Source organism: Aulostomus chinensis, chromosome 12 (genome assembly GCF_037954235.1).
Source record: "Aulostomus chinensis isolate RoL2024-O1b breed Wild chromosome 12, RoL_Achi_v1.0, whole genome shotgun sequence".
Lineage (NCBI taxonomy): Eukaryota > Metazoa > Chordata > Actinopteri > Syngnathiformes > Aulostomidae > Aulostomus > Aulostomus chinensis.
In genome coordinates, this window is record NC_141331.1 from 25,952,815 (window position 1) to 25,974,190 (window position 21,376).

General features: G+C 44.5%; 1 protein-coding gene across 1 annotated transcript; it reads left to right on the forward strand.

Moving 5' to 3' along the window:
• The first annotated feature begins 652 nt into the window (after window positions 1–652).
• nmi (N-myc (and STAT) interactor) lies at window positions 653–11,855 on the forward strand. The gene is made up of 9 exons (XM_086219362.1): window positions 653–793; window positions 1,010–1,075; window positions 2,971–3,129; window positions 3,221–3,337; window positions 3,835–4,000; window positions 4,892–4,998; window positions 7,961–8,147; window positions 8,978–9,081; window positions 11,344–11,855. The coding sequence occupies exons 2-9, from the start codon at window positions 1,010–1,012 to the stop codon at window positions 11,548–11,550; spliced, it is 1,113 nt and encodes a 370-aa protein (XP_086075488.1). The 5' UTR covers window positions 653–793; the 3' UTR covers window positions 11,551–11,855.
• Window positions 11,856–21,376: the final 9,521 nt, after the last annotated feature.

The window sequence follows — 21,376 nt, forward strand, 5'->3', positions numbered from 1 at the left end:
AACAAGAGTCAACGGCAAAATAAGCTGTTTGCCACCGGCGTGTTCTCAGCTCTGCTGCTCCTCCCACAAATGTGTGCTCCTTACAAATGTGGCACCATTTAAAAGGGACATAAACAGGCCTTCATGTTGTGCCATGTTTGGGTTAATAAAACGACATGAACAGCCTTTTTTATCCATCCTTCCATCCATTTTCTCCACCTCTTAGCTGTTCAGGGTCACAGGGGTCATGCTAGCCTTTTTATATGACTGAAAAGCATTTATTTTTATTTTATGCATTAGTTTACTCGTAAATATATAATCCGCCAAAGGGGAAGCGTGGCTCAGAGGTAGAGTGGCCGTCTAGCAACCAAAGGGTCGCTGGTTCGATCCCCACTTCCCCCAGTGACCATGTCCAAGTGTCCTTGAGCAAGATACCGAACCCCGAATTGCTTCTGATGGTCCTGCGATGGACTGGTGACTCATCCCTGCCTCTCACCCAATGACAGCTGGGACAGCCCCCCCCCCCCCGTCCCTTAATGAATAACCGGTATAGAAAATGGATGGATGGATATAATCCTTCAAAAAGCAAGCCTGGACCGGGGCCGGTGTGGGATGGAGAACGCTGACGCGTATCAAATATATTGGAGGGGCGCCTGCAATATGACGAGTGGCCAAAGGGGTCGCTGTGGCCATAAAGCCCCTGTGCCGTTTACTTTTAGTTTCATTTACGTTATAAGTCCTCTGCCTTTGCGTTTCCTCCCTCACTCTGTCAGTTTTTAGGGGAACAGACGCCAGCAGCCACACACAGCTCCAGGTAGGAAAGGTTTATCTTCAAAATATGTAACTTAAACTTAATTTACTGTCTCAATTCTGCATGTTTTTCCTCGTATTTCACCCCTTGTTTCGTTTTCGTTTTACTGGGTGGCCGATTTCTATACCGTCGTGACCCTAACTTGCAGAGTAAGGACAACTAAACTGTTTTGTAACCTTTTGTGACCTGGTCGATACTCTTTTATACCCCCGCTGACAGATGGATGGTGGTGCGAAGACAGACACTCAACTGGAGGAGGCCAGGAGGAACCTGGACGAGTGGAGGGTACGAACAGATTCAGGACAGCCCTTGATTGAGCAGGCATCAAACGGTTGATAGTCTAAAAAAAGTTGTAAATTTTGTATTTTACCGTGTTTGTTATTATTATTATTATTATTATTATTATTATTATTATTATTATTATTATTATTATTGTTATTATTATTGTTATTATTCCATCCATCCATTTTCTACCGCCTTTTCTGTTAAGGGCTGCATGATTATTAGGGCCTGAGGTACTTCAGGCGAAGACCGTATTATGTTTTTATTATTATTATTTTATCAATATTATTATTATATTTTATAATGATAATAATAGTAATTATATTTACTTGTAATTATTTTATGATTGTGTCTTCATTTCTTTTAACTCCTTAAGCCCTCTGGGTTGAGGTTTGCCTAAGACACACTTAAACTAAACCAAGACTAGCTCGGCAGCAATCAGGCGATTTAAGTGCAGCAGCCGGGACTCCATGGATCAGTGAGACCTCAGAGGTTGCTCTCCCAGGATCAGGGGCGCTGGTACAGTTTCCATGTTTACAGTCTTTTCAGAAGGAGGACACGAAAAAAGTTTGTTTTTCCCCTGTAGACAACAGCGTGGCAGCAAGGACCCTGTCCACAGGGTCTGTTTGGTGCCCCTGGATACCTCAAAGGTTCTGGGGTTTCTACCGTTTTACTCCATTTCACTGGGTCCCTCTATATCCATTATATATACATATACATATACACAGTATATATATACATATCCATTCTATATAACATGAAAAATATAACTGCCAACGTATACTTTTAGATCAACAAAATTTCACTGTGCAAAGTATATAAATTCTATCACAGCACAGTTGCCTCTTCACACGTATCCTACCAGTCGTACCAGTGGGGTGTTTGTAACAAGTTAAGCTGCATAACTGCTCATAATTTAGCAAACTAAGACTTTTTCAATGGTGTCATCCAGCTGCCTCAGCGTGACCACCTGGTGGTCACACGGAGAAATAACTTAATCAAAGACACCAAAGGACATTTTTCTACTGAGGACAGAGAAACGAAAACTGACTCATTGCTGGTTTTACATTTTTGGAGGATCTATACCAAAATATGTTGTCTTACGTTTTAGAACATTTGGGAGGTCCACAGCACCGCTGCTGATCTCACAAGGGAATCCTGACGCACAGCCATGAACAAATGCTGTACTCTCCCGGCATACGCTGGTTGTGCAGCCGTGCCCACGGGTGGTGAAATCATGAACATGAACATTAATGATCACAATAAATGAAACAGAGGAAACAATCAGACATTTTCATTTGAATGGGTTTTTCAATGAAAATGTTGATGTAAAACAGATTTCCTCCGGCATTGCAAATCACATCGTGGTTGCAATGTTCAAAATCATTTTGTTTGTTTGTTGTCTGGGCAGCCTGGTGGAGCAGTGGTCCTCACTGTGGCCCCCAGCAAGAAGGTTGTGGGTGGAGCCCCGGCTGCAGCACGGGGTCTTTCTGTGTGAGTCTCCATGTTCTCCCTGTTCCTGCTGGGTTCTCTCTGGTACTCCAGCTTCCTCCACAGTCCAAAGACATCAAGAGGGACCAGGTTAATCCAGACTCTAAATTGACCGTAGGCGTGGCTGGGAGAGCCAATGGTTGTCTGTCTCTATGTGTTGGCCCTGCCATGGACTGGTGACCTGTCCAGGGGGAAGGCTGCTGGGATAGGCTCCACCCCCACCACCCTCAACAGGAGAAGAGGGAGAAAATGGATGGATGGACAGTTTTAGTTGATTTAGCCTTGTGAATGTGTGAACCCTCCCTTCCCTTTATCGGGTCTCTTAATCAGGCAGCCCTTTTCCTAGTTCCCCTGAACGGACCATGAGACTCGTGGTGGTTATTAAACGACCTTCTTTTCTTTTAAAGACTAAATTAGTGAAGGCAGATGATGTGAAATCCAGGCTGACTTTGGAAACTAAGGAGGAGGAGATGGCCAAGAATGAAGCTCACCAGGAGGTGATGGCTCTACTCAAGCAGCGGGAGGAGTGTCAGAGAGAATTCATCGAGCCATTGGGTCCGTTACAGGTAACGTCACTGTGTCATGCAGGGGCCTTGCAGGTATCAGGGGGAGTAAAAAGATACCGCTGCATTCTCCCACCGTTGTTCTGTCCCACAGCTGGCTATCCAGGAGCTTGACAAACGCAAACAGGATTTACTGAACAGCCTGAAGGAACATCAAGCTGAACTGGAGGCCAAAAGGGTTGAGTCCAGCAAACTCAAGCAGACATTCAAGGTAAGAATGAAGAAAGTCTCAAGATGAACCAGCAGCCACGACTGTTCTCCACCCTCATCAGACTGCCACCGCGTCCATTTCGGCGTGTGTGGATGGAGCTTCAAGCATGACCAGCACCAGTCCGAATTTCTGAGGGCCGTTCTTGGTGTTTACAGTTTTGCATTGATATTATGAAGCTACATACATACATGGTCAAGATCGCCAAATCAAATGGAGACTAAACCAAAATGAAACAGTGCAGGCCTGACCTGTGACTGTCTCTCCAGGGATCTGATTGAAGATGAGGTGTATGTTTCTTTCTTAATACAAGATACAGCCTTGCTAATGGATTTATACAGAAATACACTTCATACACAAAAACACGAAAATATCCAAGGGAACTTAATAATACTTCTTGAATGTGAAACAGCTGTTGCCATAGATACAAAGTCTAACATTTATGGTGTCAGAAAACAAGTAAGCTGCCGGTAAATCTGTGTAACTGTCCACATGTGCAGATCTCAGCCCAGATGCCGAATGCAGAGCTGAAGTTCGCCGGCAAGTTGACGGAAGAGAGTCGAGGCAACAGTCAAGAGTTCATCAGAGAGGTGTTTTCTGTCAATCAGAAACTGGCTCTGCCTCTGCTGGGAGGACAGGCACTCATCACCTTTGAAGAGGAGAAAGGTACAGATGCTTTCCATTCCATGGGGGGGCGTTACGTGGCGTGTTGCTCTGTTGGACCACTCGGCCGCTGGACACATTTCCATTTAATTAATTAAAGGCTAGCACGCACTCTACAGATGTGATGAATCTTAATCAGTCCACTTACCAAGCAAAATGTCTCAAAATCCTGACCCCCCAGTAAGAAACGAGTGGTTGTCTGCTCTGATGAGCGTTACAGCAGCACAGTGAGTGAATTTCTCAAATCCATTCATAGAAACAGCAAAACACAACACACAGCAAACTCTGTAAGTTATTCAAAATCCTCAGTTTAGCGTCGTAAATTAAAAACTGAGGGCAGAGAGCTTGTCAGCAGGCCGGGTGCCCTCGTCTCTGAACAGGACAGCAGTGTTTAATTTGGAACAACCAAGGAGTTCATCCTGACCTGGCAACATCTGAGGGCCTGACTGACTGGCTGACTGACTGACTGACTGACTCAGCATTGTAGAAACATGCACATGTGAGTGATGAACAGGGCCAGAAGCAACTGCAGAGGGCACTGAAAGTCATGAGGGCTCTGCGCAAGTAACAGGAAGGACACTAAAACAGAGAAAACACCACGTGAAGTGCCACAGTCCCTAGGCTGTTCATCATTACAGCGCTGCAGAGATGGTTCACTCCTGTGGCCCACTGTTGGTGTTCATTGCAGCAAAGCTAGCTAGCAGTTAGCAACTCAGGTGGGTTTCTGGGCTCCAGAATGCTTGCAAAGGGAAGGAGAGGAGGAGGAGGTGATGTCCTGATGTCTATTTGCCCAACTTCTTTTGGGCCATCTATCATTTTGCCAACCGATCCCGCAACACTAACAAACAACATGATTAGACATCATAACATCCCGTGTGTCCTCTTTTCTGCCAGTGGCTTCTGAGATCCTGAGGATCAAAAAGTGGTCGGTGCCCTGCAACAGCAGCAGTTTGAATGTGACAACAAAAGCAATCAACCTGGATCCTGTGGTGAAGTTTGAGGTGCAGTAACATCCATCCTCTACCATCAAAGCAGTGCTGGATTGATGACTTTGGTCTACTTTGGTGTTTTGGCTAAAGCCAGGAATTGCAAGGCTTGCTAATGAAACTTACAGTTAATCCCTAACTAGTATTACTCTCTGTTGCTACCACCTCAAACCGACATGTGAAGTTATTTATCATGTTCTGTTGATTTATTCTCTATTTTAGTTTTGTGATCATCAGCTAGCAGACAACTGTTTCTGTCAATATAAAACCATAACAACGGTACACTTAAACCTCTAATGAGAGAATTAAACATACAATAGACAATTTTATGAGCGGCTGGATAAATCCCTGCACCACATTCACATCTAACCTGGTATTAACCATGTTATACTGTTTAACCCCTCAAAAAAAAACAAAAAACACTTTGTATTTATTATGTGTACTGTCTACTGGAGAGACAGTTGACAGCCCGGAAAGACGGCATCTGGGGCAGGAAGGGGTAGCATCCCAACTTGCATCTTCCATGAGGAAGAACCCAAAAAAAGCTACGAATCGACCGACTGACCAATACCCCTAGGGGAACCCGAGGGTGGGGGGGTGGGGGGTGGGGGTGAGTTCCCCAACAGGACGGATTCAACGTTGACGACATCGGAAAATGGCTTAACGACGACGACAACCGGGAGATGCATTTGTGGAAAGGTCTGCAAGAATGAGCGCGGCCTCAGAATCCATCAGGGTCGAATGAAATGCTTGGTTCAGGGGAGTGCAGCGCACAGGATCCAGTCCTGGTGAGACGACGGAGGAGCCCAGCCGGGAGACACCCCACAGAGCCCAAAACCTCCAAGTGGTGAGCTCTCCAGCTCCAAGCAGAGTAACTCAGCGGCATCGTATCAAGTGGCCTCCCGCAAGCAAGCACAGTGAGTGGCATCGATTCGATGAGGATACAGTCAGAATCATCAAAACAACAGCAAAAGGGGATGTTGACAGATGGCTCCAGACCATGACCACCATCATTGTCACTTTCGGGACTGAAAAGTTCAGTGTGGCAGTCGTAGTAGCAGGACCAGCAAACCAAACTTCACCAGGAATCATAGGGCAGAGAAAATCCACCAACTGCGGAAAGAACTGAGGTCCCTCGCAAGACAGTGGAAGGCAGCAACTCAAGTTCCCTGACCACATCACCAAAACAGCTTTGAGGCCGGATGTTGTGCTCCTGTCTGTCTCTTCAAGGCAGGTGCTGCTTTTAGAACTGACAGTTCCGTGGGAAGATCGCATTGAGGAGGCGAATGAACGGAAGCGGTCAAAATACCAGGAACTCGTCGAGCAATGTCAAGGAAGAGGCTGGAAGGTACGCTGCGAGCCTATAGAAGTGGGGTGTCGAGGATTTGCTGGCCAGTCACTGTGCAAAGTCTTCACTCTGCTTGGCATCACGGGGCCTGCAAAGAGGAAAGCCATAAAGAACAAAGTGGAGGCTGCAGAAAGAGCCTCCAGATGGCTTTGGATCAGGAGGAGCGATCAGTGGGATAATGCTGCTGGGACACAAGCCAGGGCCTGATCAACCCTGGCTGGGTCACCTGAGGGAGGGCTTCTGATGTGGAAAGACCCGAAACGCCCGATGAGCTCAGGCACATCACTGAAGATGTGTCCCAGCGCGTCCTAGGATGTATCTTTCATCTGTGTCTTATTCTTTTTTTCAAACTTTTGCCTTTCAAGAACCAGTTTTTAGATAAAGGGTAAAAAAAGTTCTATAAATTGAGGGTAAAATCCATCCTTCAAAAGTTTCCTGTAAATAAACACCTCACGGCATTAACAAATGGACAGTGAATAGTATTTTAGTACCATGAAAATATAAAACAAACAGTTTTCTTTTAATTGATGTTTTCATATTTTTCATCGAGGGGGGATGTAGCTGCATCTTCAGGGCAACTCTGGTTCATCAAATCAACTCATGAATATCTTATATATATCTACAATATCTATCTCTGTCCAACCCACATACATCTCTGAAACACATGCCAACTGTTCTGTAACCAAACTCCTGGTTGTGAGCATTTTGCAGCAGGAACTGTCGCTTGAGAACACTTCATTACTGTGTCCACTAGATGGTAGCATGTAGTAACTCCTCCTTCATGTTGAGAGGTGTGAATCCTGACCACCTGTTAGGAGAGGTTTCATCAGATGACTCTGTGTGTGTGTGTGTGTGTGTGTGGGGGGGGGGGGGTGAGAGCATGTGTGTATGTCTGTGTGTGTGTGTGTGTGTGTATGTATAACTTGGTAAACACAGCCAAGATTCTTTCACTTACTCCAATTTAATGGCCTACTTATCTCCTATACAGGGTTCGCCTGTCTCTCACACAGGGGTCCACCTGTCTCTCACTAAGGGGTCCATCTGTCTCTCAAACAGGGGTCCACCTGTCCCTCATATAGGGGTCCATCTGTCTCTCATACAGGGTTCACCTGTCTCTAACTCAGGGGTCCATCCGTCAGTCGTACAGGGGTCTACCTGTCTCTCACACAGGGGTCCAACTGTCTCTCACACAGGGGTCCACCTGTCTCTCACTAAGGGGTCAATCTGTCTCTCAAATAGGGGTCCACCTGTCCCTCATATAGGGGTCCACCTGTCTCTCACACAGGGGTCCACCTGTCTCTCACTAAGGGGTCCACCTGTCTCTCACACAGGGGTCCATCTGTCTCTCATACTGCCCCCCGTCTATGTCATTCCGACGTTCCTGTGTATCCTCAACAACCCCAGTTGTAATCAAATCAGCTCAGCAGCATCTGAACTTCACACCTTCAGTGTCAGTAAAACTCTGTTTACATTCAAATATGTGTTGGCATGAAATGGCATCGTCTTGGTCTCAAGTTTTGTCTTCATTTGTGTGCTTATTGTGACACAAAGCTGTGTTTTATAACATGAAGTCAATGAGATCGTTCTGTGGAGCCGGTCATGTGATAGTGTGCCCTGTCATCCCTGCAGATCAACCTGGATATTTCTAAAAAGGAGATCAAGGTGTCCAAAATTCCTGCTTCCTTTCCTGAGGAGAGAATGAAAGATCGACTGGAGCTGAGTTTCTGCAGGCCCAGTCGAGGGGGAGGGGAGGTGGAGGGACTGGAGTACAACGAGAGCACCGGGACGGGACACATCACCTTCCTCAACACTGGCGGTGCGACCGGCAAATCTCAAAGCTGCTATTTACATTTAAATGTATATTTTTAAGAGTCTTCTTTGACAGAATATTTAAAGGAAATGCTCTCTTTTCAGTTTTGCAGCAAATAATTTCATTGACATACATAATATTCAGCTCTGGGGGGGCTCAAAGAGGCAGAGGGTGTGTATGGGGGGGTCGTGTCACTGGAGAGCTTTCAGGATGCTCTGGAGGTGATGCACGTTGCATGTTTTTTGTTTTGGATCGGCTTGTTGCTGCAGTGATTCACTGTGAGTGTGGTGTAACGTGAAAAAAACATTAATATTTCATAAAACTGGAATCAAGATTGAAAAGAATTGAAACCACAGACAAATTCATCATAGAAATGTCATTAATGATAACTGCAGCAGCCTAAATATGCTCAAATTTTCATGTCATGTCTGTATGTGCGTGCATGTGTGCTGCTGATGCTGAGTGCTGTAGATCAGCGCGCGAGTGAATTTGACCAGCAGAAGATCGGCACATCTCTGTTTGAGTGGCCGGTCACCGGTCATGATCATGTGAAAATCGACCAGTTCTGGTCACCAGCTGATCAAAGATAAGCAACTAGAGCCAGGAACAGATCTGGTTTGTGACTGGTGCCCAGTCCTGCTGAGCATCAAGGTGTGACATCGTTTTACTGCTGAGGGAAATTCAGTCATTTACAATCCATCCACATCCCAACATTGCTAATTATGCTGCATGTACCAATGGTTTGCTGTATCTTGCTGATTACTTTACTTGGGGATTCGTGTGTGTGTGTGTGTGTGTGTGTGTGTGTGTGTGTGTGTGTGTGTGTGTGTGTGTAGTTGCTGAGAAGCTGGCCCAGGAAGGGAGCTACTGTGTGGATCTGGATTCTCAAGTGAAGGTGCAGGTTGAACCCGTTTTCAAGCACCGACTCAGCAAGTTTCAGGTGAGATGCAACAAAAGAACTTTGTTTGGCTTCTGCTTGTGTTCAAGCACCTGCAGAGTGCTGGTGGAAGGTCCACTACAGGGCTCAGGTGTTGCACTTCTTAGGCATGGACTGGCGATGCTGTTACCTCACAACAAGTCCTGTGTGGAGTTTGGACGTCTGTGTGTCTCAGTGCTTGTAGGCCAGTAAAACCCATCAAGGCCCGTCTGCCTCCCTCCTTTGACCCACATCAGAACATAAACAGATCAAAGCAGTCCAGAGGAGACACCATGCAGGCCTTCCACACCGATCACTAATGCTGAGTCACCTTGAATACACCGGCAGCAATCTAATATCCCTTTCACACTGAAACACACGTGTCTATGCGTGTTTCTGTGCCCGCGTTTGCTCGGCATTTGAGTGCATTCAAGCTGCCAGCAGACGCTGGTCTGAGCTCCCGCTGGGACGCTGTGTGCCTGTGTTTTCTCTCTCGTACATCATCGCGCTGACAACATCATCAAAACACATAAAAGTACGCCGGAACACTGCGAGGTAAAAAAAACGACAGCATGGACGTCGTCGAGTCCATCGGTGATGTTCCCATAAATCAACGTGTCCCTTACGGTTCCAGAAATCTGCCGCCGGATCTCCTCTTCGCCGCGGATGATGAGCAGCTGGCGGACTTTACGATCTTGCCAGTGCGCTGCCATGATCGATAAAAAGATGTGAAGACTTTATTATTGTTAGAAAAAAGGCGTGAAACAGAGTCTCTGGGACATCAACAGCAAGACTGATCCGACTGATTGGCAGAGGCCAAAACTTTATTGAGAGATGAGTGAGCAGTCTCACAACGCAGGCCAATTTTTTTTTTAGTTTTCATTTGTTTTCCGGAGCTTCCACAATGACAGCCTGACAGGCGGCACAGTGACAAAATCAGGACGCAACAGGAAGGTCGCGGGAAACCCGAGACAAAGTTGACTTTTTCACACTGCAGGCGAGCCGAGCAGAGCCGAGGTGAGCTGCTGAACACCCGGGTCGGCAAAAACCTGTGTTCATCAGCGTTTTTGGTGCAGTGTGAAAGGGGCTTTGTAGTCCAGCTCAGCATTTAACATTGTCATCCTGGACACTCTTCAATACTGATGGACCGACTGGTCCCCTGACCAACTTGTGCCTGGATCAGGGATTTCCACCCCAACCATCTAGACAGGGAAAATTGTCCCCCATGTGATCACCCATCCTCTCCCTCAGCACTGGCTCCCTTCAAGGCTGAGCCCACTACTCTATTCACTCTACACCCATGACTGCACTCACAACAACCCTTAAAACAGCTGAAAACATCATCAAGGACCCCCCCCCCCCCGTGTGTCGGGAGCTGATGTGTTTCCCGTAGAGATGTAAAAATTCAGTTTGAGTTTTTCCTGTGTATGATGTGCGTGCTGTTCCTTGACATCCAGTTGATGAGGGTCGTTTCTTGGCAGCAGTCAAAGCCGCGAGAGTCGATCAGCTGTTTGTTTGGTTCAAGCTGATTGAAGATGTGTCTCCGAGTGGAGAGGGGAGGTGGTTAATGCATGTGAGGAGGGGCAAAGTGAGTGACTCGGCAATTTCTTTCCAATTGTGTTGACTGGGCAGTGCCAGGCGGCGTGAATGTATTCTCCGTGCGCAGTCATTAGGTTTTGGGTCCGGTTTTTGTCCTGCGTAGTGAAACTACGTGGAGTGGCGTGGGGGTACTGTAAGAGTTGTAGTTTTTTATGTTTCTTTTAGTGTCCACTTGTCACTTTTGACCACCAGTGGTTAAACCCTCATGAATGAATGAATGAATGCTGTCTTGTGGCCATCATGCAGTCACAGATGATGCCCTCACACCAGCTCACTCATTTCTGGAGGCATTAATAGAAAGGTCAATAGGTCATATTGTCGGTTTGTCCTTCAGAAGGATTATGTTATTAGAGCCTTGTTGATTTTCTCAAATAATTTGTGGAGTGCTGTGGTTCATAGAAGAAACAATTAACCTTTGAAACAGATTCCCATTCATTTTATGAAATGAATCCTGGTGTATTTCAAATGATTGCTAACATGTGCAGGAAGGATGTGGACTTTTTTATTTTAATAAAGTCTATTTCAGAATGGTACATTGTCCTTGGTGGTGGTCGGTGCATTCTATGAGTTGTGAGACTGAAGTGACTCTGTAAGGACCAGCCTGAATTCAGCTTTCTGCACGTCTGAACTGTGCAACAAAGTGTGTGAGCACAACAGTGACCAAGGTGATGTCTGCTGGATTTCTAGACCTTCCGCGGCACCTCGAAGCGAACTGTCCTCCTGAAGGACATCGAAGACGTGGAGCCTGACGAGGAGATTCAGGACAACCTCGAGATCCACTTCCAGAAGTCCAACAACAAAGGTGGCGAGATCCAGAGCATCAAGTACACGTCCAAGAGGAATGCTCTGAGGGCCATTTTCGCTGAGGACCCTGGAAACGATGGACTGGTTTGAATATGGAATACATACACAAAGAAACAGGAGCACTTTACCAATATTTGAAGAAGGATCTTGATCATTTGCCCTCTTGGTGAAATCTGAGTTCAAATCTGAAGTAAGCAGCGTAGTGTGCTCAGCAGAGGGTGTGAATTTGGTGACAGTGTTTCATGCGGGGTGTTTAGGTGGTGGTGAATGATAAACCAATCATCTGCCGTCATTTGGATTTGAAAGGATCTGCTTTACAATGCTCAGCACTTGGTATCATAGTTTTCAACAAAGCACATTAAAATGTTCATCCTCCTGATATCTGTATTCTTGTTTTCTATCAAAGTTTTCACTTGTTCAGCAGGTCAAACTTTGTACCTTTAGAATAAATATAAAAGTGTTCTGAGAAAATCAGAATCAGTCTGACTACATGAAGAGATACACAGCCCCAACGTCAGGCACAGACAGTAGAATATCTGGAAGATAACTAGGGGCCTCATTCAAGAGATCTTCTTACTCATATTTTCTTACACACAATCAGACTTTTCAGGTATTGAGTGTGATAGACAGGAGGCAAAGCCATCCATCCATTCATCCATTCATCCCTCCATCCATCCATTTTTTCCCACTTATTCCTGTTAAGGGTCGCGGGGAGGCTGGAGCCTATCCCAGCAGCCTTCCCCCTGGACAGGTCACCAGTCCATGGCAGAGCCAACACATAGAGACAGACAACCATTGGCTCTCCCAGCCACGCCTACGGTCAATTTAGAGTCTGGATTAACCTGGTCCCTCTTGATGTCTTTGGACTGTGGAGGAAGCTGGAGTACCAGAGAGAACCCAGCAGGAACAGGGAGAACATGGAGACTCACCCAGAAAGACCCTGTGCTGCAGCCGGGGCTCCACCCACAACCATCTTGTTGTCAGGGGACAGTGCTGACCACTGCACCACCGTGCTGCCAGGAGGCAAAGCTTGGCAGGTAATTGTTACTTCTTATTCCTGACATCTGTTGTGTATAAAAACTGCCCGCTGCTCCCAACGACTTCAGATGATAGTTATTCTTGTCATGATCAAGCAGTGATGTCAGGGTATGATGTTTCTAATGGTTCTGTAATAACAGTTCAAGGATGTTCCTGTAATATTCAGTTTCAATAAAAACGTATGCAAATCATGAAGCTTCCTCCCTGTGAGTGGTGATGTTAGAGCTCGCCACCGATCCAAACATCCAAAAAGAATTACTGCTCAGGTTTGAGGTGCGTAAATGAGACAAACAGGAGCTTGAAGAGCAGCACAGAAAGGGGATGTTAAAACAGGTTTGAACCCGGGATATTTGGCAGACGTTCTGACAACCTCCGACAGAGTCTGTCGGACAACCTGGGAGCTTTCTTGTATTATTCACAGTACATTTCAAAGGGCTGGGCACAATTTAGTGAATTTGTAGTGGGCATGTTTATATTTAACAAATTCTTCATGAATTCAGAAACTAGTTGTTTTTAACTTATTTTAAATCAAGTACCGTAAATTCTGGACTATAAGCCACGACTTTTTTTGACGCTTCATGCCCCGCGGCTTATACTCCGGTGCGTCTTATACGAGGATTTTACCTTCACCCTGGGGTGTGGCGGGCAGCGGCAGCGGGCAGTAATTCCCTATTTTTCCTGATGGTAGCTCCAAGTACCGTACTTAGGGAAATTCCTGGCCAAATGTTATGGTAATTTCTCGAAGTACCATCCAGTCCATGCCGCGGTGCAATGTAAAAAGAGCATCACATGATATTTTCAGTCATTTGTACTCACCCTCAAGATGGAGAGCAGAAGAAGGAATGCTTATGATGCAGCTTTCAAGTTAAAGGGAATCAATCTGGCGGTTAAAGATGGAAATAGAGCTGCGGCACGTAAGTTTGGCATAAACAAATCGATGCTGAGACGCCGGAGGCGGCAACATGACGAACTGACCCAATGCAAAAAGACTACAAAAGCTTTCAGAGGTCATAATAGCAGATGGCCCGAACTTGAAAACGCTCTGGAAGACTGGGTCAACATGCAGAGAACGGGCGGTTTCCACCGTGCACCGCGGCTTATTTACCGGTGCGGCTTATACGTGTACAAAGTTGATTTTTCCCCTAAAATAAGCATCTGCGGCTTACATAACGGTGCGCTCTATCATCCAGAATTTATGGTAATGTCATAACCCTTTTTTCTCAGAACTGATATCAACCCATATGAGTGGGACGGGCAGGAAGGCAGGTTTGACTGCTACAAGTCAACAACTCAGACCCACTCGAATGAAACTGGCTGTGTTTGTGGTTCTCAAAGAATTCCTGTGTTTGACGAAGTATTGAGTGTGTGTGCAGAGTGGATCTTTGAATGATTTCAGGAGGAAAAACTGAAAATGGAGGTGGAGCCGCACTGCAGCACACAGCAGGAGCAGGCAATGTGAGCCAGGAAGAACTCCTGCCCTGGAATCCACAGGCTGCAGGATGGCAGTTTGCGCCTCGCCACTGCCCTCTGCCAGCTGGGAGAAGGCGGTGATGAGGCTGTGCATGATTGTAAGTCACGTTGGGTGCATTTTGACAATCAACCCTTTGGACGCTCCCACAGTAGCCTCCATCCTGACCTGTCACTGAGTGGAACAAACTCTCTGTTATTACTTTTTATTGTCTTTCAACTCCTGAATCTGAGAACTTCCTTAAAAATCAGTAGAGGATGAATACTTTCTGAATCCAGGTGTGTACAGGTATTCTGTGCTCAGGTATGAATCGCTGCGTTAGTCTCATAATTGCAATCGCCCTCTCTTTTTTTTTTTTTTTGGAACTTTTTATTTAAATTTTTTCAGTTAAACATTGAACAATGTCTGAGACAAGGTCAGTGATGTAAAAAGGTACAAATGGCGGTGCAAATGTATATCAAATAAACATTACACATAATAAGGATGAGCAAACAAGACAGAAAAAAATGAATAAATAATTAGCTAATAATAAAAAAAGAATGAATAAATGATGAGGTTAATAATAATAATAATAATTTTTAAAACATTTTAAAAAATTTAAAAAAATAAAAATTCCACATCGTGTCAGGGTCCGTTTCCATCACTTCAGGAACAGCCTCAACAACCCAAATAGTTCATATTGTTAGATATTTTCCGACCCTGCTCCACCTTCGCTCCAAAAGGTCCACTTTCAACTGTAATGATGCGGTCATTCTTTCCATGAGATAAACCTGTCTCAATCTCTGCTTCCATTCAGCCACAGTCGCTGCTTTAACTTTCTTCCAGTTTGCTGTTATATTTTTCTTGGCAACCAATAATAAAATATGCAAAATATATCTTTGGTCAGCAGTGAAAAGGGCGACCGGTACAGCACCCAGCAGGTAGAGCAGCATGTTTGATGGAATTTCTCTTTTCATAATTCTCTCAATTTCGTCTTTAATCTTTTTCCAATATTCAAGAATAACCGGACAGTCCCAGAAAATGTGCGTGTGATCACCTATTTTACCACTGTCTCCAGCATAGAGCTGCTGAGGGGTCTTTAACGAAATTTGAAACAGCCAAAGGGGTGCGAAAAAATCTGATTTGAAGTTTCCAGTCGAACTCTTTCCACTGCTGACCGCTGACACCTTTATGACTGCTGTTACAGAGTTTATCCCAAAGTTCGTCTACTATTATTATATTAGATTCCAATTCCCATTTTTCCTTCATATTATAGGTATTTTCATCGAAGTCTGCTGAGAGTCTTTTATAGAGGTGGGAGACATGTTTATGTAATGGAAGACGTTCTTCCCAGATTCCAATGAAATATTGCTCTAAATATTGTTCTTTGTCTTTATGATTTGTAATATAGTGCCTAATTTGCAGGTATCTATAAAAATCAGTAGAGGGGAGGTCGAATTGTTCCTGAAGCTGGGTAAAGGACTTTAAGTGTGTGTCTTCAAATAATTGATTAAAAATAATGAGACCTTTCGCAGCCCATCTCCTAAAACCATGATCTGAGACCGAAGGTGGAAAATCAATGTTGCCCACGATGGGCATAGCTGGAGAAATAGATCCACTGTCTTTCAACATCTTTTTAACTTCCGCCCAAATCTTTATCGTATGTTTTATCCATTCATTTTCAAGCTTCATTTCATTGACATGTTTCAAATCCACAAAGGGTAGGACAGCCAACGGTGCACCTTTAACTTCACCCTGTTCTATTTGAATCCACTTTGCCTCCTCGTCTCCGCTGATCCTCCCCACAATCGCTGCCAGCTGAGCTGCCCAGTAGTAAAATTTCAAATTCGGCAATGCCAGACCTCCTCTATTTTTAGCCAAATGAAGTATTTTAAGTCTAATTCTGGGTCTCTTGTGTTGCCATATAAATTGAGAGATTAATTTATTTAACATATTAAAAATGGAAATTGGAACTCTTATGGGCAGCGACTGAAATAAAAACAGGAGACGGGGAAGCAAATTCATCCGTACTGTTTCGACTCTGCCAAACAGAGATAGGGGGAGGACTTCCCAGCGGGTCAGATCGCTCCTTATTTCTTTAATTAGCTTGTTATAATTTGCTTCAAAAAGTTTTGTAGTTTGAGATGTTATAATAATTCCTAGATATCTAAACCCTAGTTTAGACCAGTGAAATGATACCGTCTCGTTAAGCTGATTTGGCCACGTCCCTGATATCATTGCCTCTGATTTGCTTTGATTAATTTTATATCCCGAGATATCTCCATAATCTTTCAGACGCTGCATGAGTCGAGGTATTGTAGTAATGGGATGTTTTATAAAAAGCAAAATATCGTCCGCAAAGAGGGAAATTTTATGAATTCTCCCCCCGCCATCCTGATTGCCTTCAATCTGAACATCCTGCCGTATGGCCTCTGCCAGAGGCTCAATGCTGAGAGCAAAGAGGACGGGGGAGAGAGAATCTCCCTGTCTTGCTCCTCTCTCTACATCAAAGAAGTCCGAGCAATGCCCATTTACTCTAATTTTCGATTTGGGATTCTTGTATAACAACCGAAACCAACTAGCAAATTTTTCACCAAATCCCATCTCAATAAGTGTTTGTTCTAGAAATTGCCAGTCTACCCGGTCAAATGCTTCTCAGCGTCTAAGCTGAGAAGACGTTTGTGCATCCTTTGCCGTAAGTGACTGCAGATTTAACTCTCCTTATGTTATTTATCCCATGGCGACCTGAAATGAATCCTGTCTGATCCGGATTTATCAATTTCTTAATATATTTTTGTATTCTAGTTGCCAAAATAGATGTTAATGTTTTGTAGTCCACACACACAAGACTTATAGGGCGATAGCTAGAGCGCTGTGATGGGTCTTTTCCTTCTTTATGCAAGACTGCAATGATAGCCTCTGACCATGATTCTGGAGGACTTCCAGAGAGTAGCACATAGTTATAGAGCTTACATAATACAGGAGTGAGGTCATTAACAAATACTTTGTAGTATTCTCCAGAAAATCCGTCTATTCCTGGTGACTTATTGTTTTTTAATTTAACTATTGTTTCTTCAATCTCTTCTTCTCTAATTGGTTCCACTAATGCAGAGGCTTCATCAGCAGCCAATCTGGCCAACTTGAGATTTTTAAAGAAATCTTTTATTTTTTCTTCTTTTGATTCTTGTAATTGACCCTTATATAGTTGTTCATAGTATTTAGCAAAGGCATCTGATATCATTTTTGGGCTTGTTACAATATCATTAGAATAAGGTTGTTTAATTTTAGGAACTATACGACTCGCTTGTGTCTTCTGCAATTGAAATGATAATAACCTGCTGGCCTTATTTCCCAGTTCATAGTATTTTCTATCAATAAACCTGAGGGCACCCTCTGCCTTATATGTTAATATCTCATCTAATTTGGATCTTTTTTCTTTCAGTTTATCAAGCACTTCTTGTTTCCTGTGTTGTTTATGTTCCCTTTCTAATTTCTTAATTTCAGTTTCTAATTCCATTTGTTTCTTAAGTCTGTCTTTTTTCAACCTTGATCCGATAGATATAATTTTTCCCCTGATTGTGGCTTTTCCTGCGTCCCACAAGATGGAGGGTGAGACCGTTCCATTATCATTCAGAGCAAAATAATCAAGTAAAGTCGACCTTATTTCTTCTCTGATTGTAACATCTGTTAGCATTGAGACATTAATTCTCCAATATTTCATACACGGCTCCAATCCCAAGTCAAGAGCTATCATAACTGGGCTGTGGTCTGAAATGCTCGTTGATTCAATCACACAGTTCTTCACCCGGTATATGTCTTTTTTTGAAACTAAAAAGTGATCTAACCGTGAATAACTCCCATGCACTTGTGACATAAAAGTAAAATCTCTCTCGTTCGTGTGAAGATGGCGCCACGCGTCTACCAATCCTAACTCTTTTAACATGTTTGTTAAACTTTTAGACATTCTGGTTTGAGGTTTTAAGGATATTGGTAATTTGTCTAATTTATTGTTCAGTACACAGTTCAAGTCCCCACCCACAATAAAAATACCTTCCCTGTTATCTGCTACCAGATGTGCGAGCTTTTTGAAAAAATAGGGGCAGTCCTCATTGGGTGCATAAGCATTCAAAATTGTTATTTTAATTCCAGCAATTGTCCCTATAACCATAACATAACGGCCCTCTATATCCTGACAGACCTTTTCACAATGAAAGTACATGGATCTACTAATTAGTATAGCTACCCCTCTCTTTTTGCGTCTCCCATAAGAGCTACTATAAACTTGATCCACCCATTCCCTTTTTAGTTTTTGGTGCTCTATTTCTGTAAGATGCGTCTCTTGAAGCAAAGCTATGGAACAGTGCATTTTTTTCAGTTGTCCAAGTATCTTTTTTCTTTTAATTGGGCTGTTTATTCCCTTTATGTTACAGGTAATTAAATTAAGTAATGACATCATTGTGTGTTAATTGTGTCATGTACCACAACCCTGTCCTTTTTTAAATTATTAGCTCCAGATATATAAAAATAAACTAACTAAAATTCACAACTTGTCTCAGGTAGAACAAAACAAGAACATTAAGAACCCAGAACTGAACTTCCATGTTTCCAGCCAGACACAGAACATAATCTGTAACTATGTCAGAGAGTGGTGACCTGACCCCTCTGTGGTAAGTAGCACACAATGAGCAATAACGACCAATGTTACATAAACATGTAGAAAAGGTCTGAAAGAGTGTGAGTCACTCATGTAAACATCAAGAGTCCTCCATCAGAACATATCTTGTGTTTGATTTAACATTTTGTGGCAACTTCAGGTTTTATATCAAACTTTAATAGCCTCCAGTCATTGTCCATATTTGTTCACTTATGGAGCTTTAATATCCTCAGGCCTCAAGTCACAGTGAGATAGTTTTAAGTGTATTATACCTTGTTCACACTATTGGCCCTCCTCCTCTTCCTCCATCATGGCCCTCAGATCCGATTCCACCAACATGTTGTTTCTCCTCCTCTTTGCGCTGATGTTCCATCCTTCAGTCAGTCTCTCCTCAATGCGCTCCTTCTCTCCACACTGCACCTGCACTCCCAACTCCCTCAAAGTGTCAACGGTGCTTGCCAGCGTGGGGAAAGTTTTTTCTCCCGAGTCCATCTTGAGCTTCAGTCGCGCTGGACATAGGCACTTTGCCTGCATGCCTTTTTGCTTTAGCTGCTTGATGACTGCGTAGACTTTAGCTCGCTTCTTTTGTAGCTCAGGAGAATAATCTTGATCGAAGAATATCCTCTTGTCTTGAAACATCACCTGTCCTTGGCTCCATGCTTGTTGCAAAACGATGTCCTTCACTGCAGCATCTAGGAATCTCACGATGATTGATCGGGGGGGGGTGCCGCTGGATCTGTCGGTCTGACCCGGAGTGAGCGGTGTGCTCTCTCAATTTTGATATCCAAGTCAGGTGGAAGCCTCAGCTCTTTGGGTAGCAAGCCTTTCACAAACTCAACAACATCACCTTGTTCACTCATCTCTGGTATTTGGAATATCCGTATGTTGTTTCTTCTCAGCCTGTTTTGTAAGTCGTCACATGCATCCGTGAGTTTTTTGTCACGTTGCAGCAGATATCGTAACACGCGGTGCTGCCTCGCCTCCACATCTTCCACTTCGCTCACTCTACCTTCCAGCTCACAAATCCTCTGCTGATGGTCACCAAGCTGCTCTTTAATATCTGTCATAGTTTTTTCCGGGCGCTCAAGGGTCTGAGTAGTTTGTTTATGCCCCTGAAAGTTTTCTTCACGAAGTTTTCTCATTTCCTCTATGATCAGAGATTCGGTCTCGCCCATCTTGTGGCTAGTAGCATTTAAGCTAGCGCTGTCCGAGCTCGGTGTTTTATCGCTTATTTCTTTCAAAGTCCCCTGTTTTCCGGCTCCTTTGTTCCTTGAGGAGGAGGACATCTTATTCAAAAGCTGATTTCCAATCTGAAGACCTTAAATATCTATAGTTGCCACAGTTTTCGGAGTTTTTCTGACGGAGATTTGTCTCTAACCTGTTGTTCTTCTCATGACATCACCGGAAGTCTCGCAATCGTCCTCTCTGTTATCCAGCTGTCATCTCAGTCACTGTGATGTCTCTGATGTTCACAGCCTGACCTGGACAGATCAGGAGGAATTCCTTCACCTGACACCTGAACCATGTTTTGTCACCTGACATCTGAACCATGTTCTGTTCAGGTTCAGCACCTGAATCCAGATCCATCCAAGGACCGTGTGGTTGGGGAACTCATCAGGGGTGAGCAACCTGCCACAGCTTCTTGGTTTGGACCAGTGCTCAGCCCACTGGTGTTTGCTGCAAAGATGCTCCGTCATTCACCTGTTTCAACCACAGTGACGTTCCGCTCACTTTGTCCTAACATTGTTTTATATTTTTATTGTGGGGCTTGGAGTGCAGGGATCTGCAATGCAGTCTGGGACAACAGAAGAACACATGGAGGTGAGTGATATGCAGGTGCAGAGAGCAACAAGTGCAGGAGGAGCCAGCTGAGTGAGAGCAGTGTGCAGGACAGATATTTCCTGGAGAGCAGGTAGGTGGCGATGGATGGATGAAGTGAGAGTGAAAACGACCGCAGAAGAAGAGTCGTGAGTACCACAGTGGTACTCAAAAATACTCTTCATTACTTTAATTGAAACAAAAAAAGAAGATCCAATGGTTGGGCGGCACAGTGTTGAAGTGGTCAGCACTGTCCCCTGACAACAAGAAGGTTGTGGGTGGAGCCCCGGCTGCAGCACAGGGTCTTTCTGGGTGAGTCTCCATGTTCCCCCTGTTCCTGCTGGGTTCTCTCTGGTACTCCAGCTTCCTCCACAGTCCAAAGACATCAAGAGGGGACCAGGTTAATCCAGACTCTAAATTGACCGTAGGCGTGGCTGGGAGAGCCAATGGTTGTCTGTCTCTATGTGTTGGCCCTGCCATGGACTGGTGACCTGTCCAGGGGGAAGGCTGCTGGGATAGGCTCCACCCCCTGTAACCCTAAACAGGATAAGCAGGTTTTTGTGAGTGCATGCTATCATGATGATTTTGGTCAATTTAATGCTGCTTTTCATGGGCTCCTAATTCATCCTGGGAAATACTCCTCCAAAAAGAATAGATAAGTTAACTACCAGCAGTTTGGCTTCATGGATTGAAGCCATTGCTGGGTATTTGCTGCTCATGAATGCAATGAACACGTATTAAACACATTTTAAAATTTATTTTTAACAGTATGGAATTATAATCGGGCTGCACGGTGGTGCAGTGGTCAGCACTGTGGCCTCACAGCAAGAAGGTTGTGGGTGGAGCCCCGGCTGCAGCACGGGGTCTTTCTGGGTGAGTCTCCATGTTCTCCCCGTTCCTGCTGGGTTCTCTCTGGTACTCCAGCTTCCTCCACAGTCCAAAGACATCAAGAGTGGACG

What these genes read in the sequence shown, in the direction of transcription:
- nmi (XM_086219362.1), top strand. Translation starts at nt 1,010, where the DNA reads ATGGATGGTGGTGCGAAGACAGACACTCAACTGGAGGAGGCCAGGAGG. An exon ending in CACCTTTGAAGAGGAGAAAG is followed by an intron (nt 4,001 to 4,891) that starts GTACAGATGCTT and finishes CTTTTCTGCCAG; the next exon opens with TGGCTTCTGAGATCCTGAGG. An exon ending in ATCCTGTGGTGAAGTTTGAG is followed by an intron (nt 4,999 to 7,960) that starts GTGCAGTAACAT and finishes TCATCCCTGCAG; the next exon opens with ATCAACCTGGATATTTCTAA.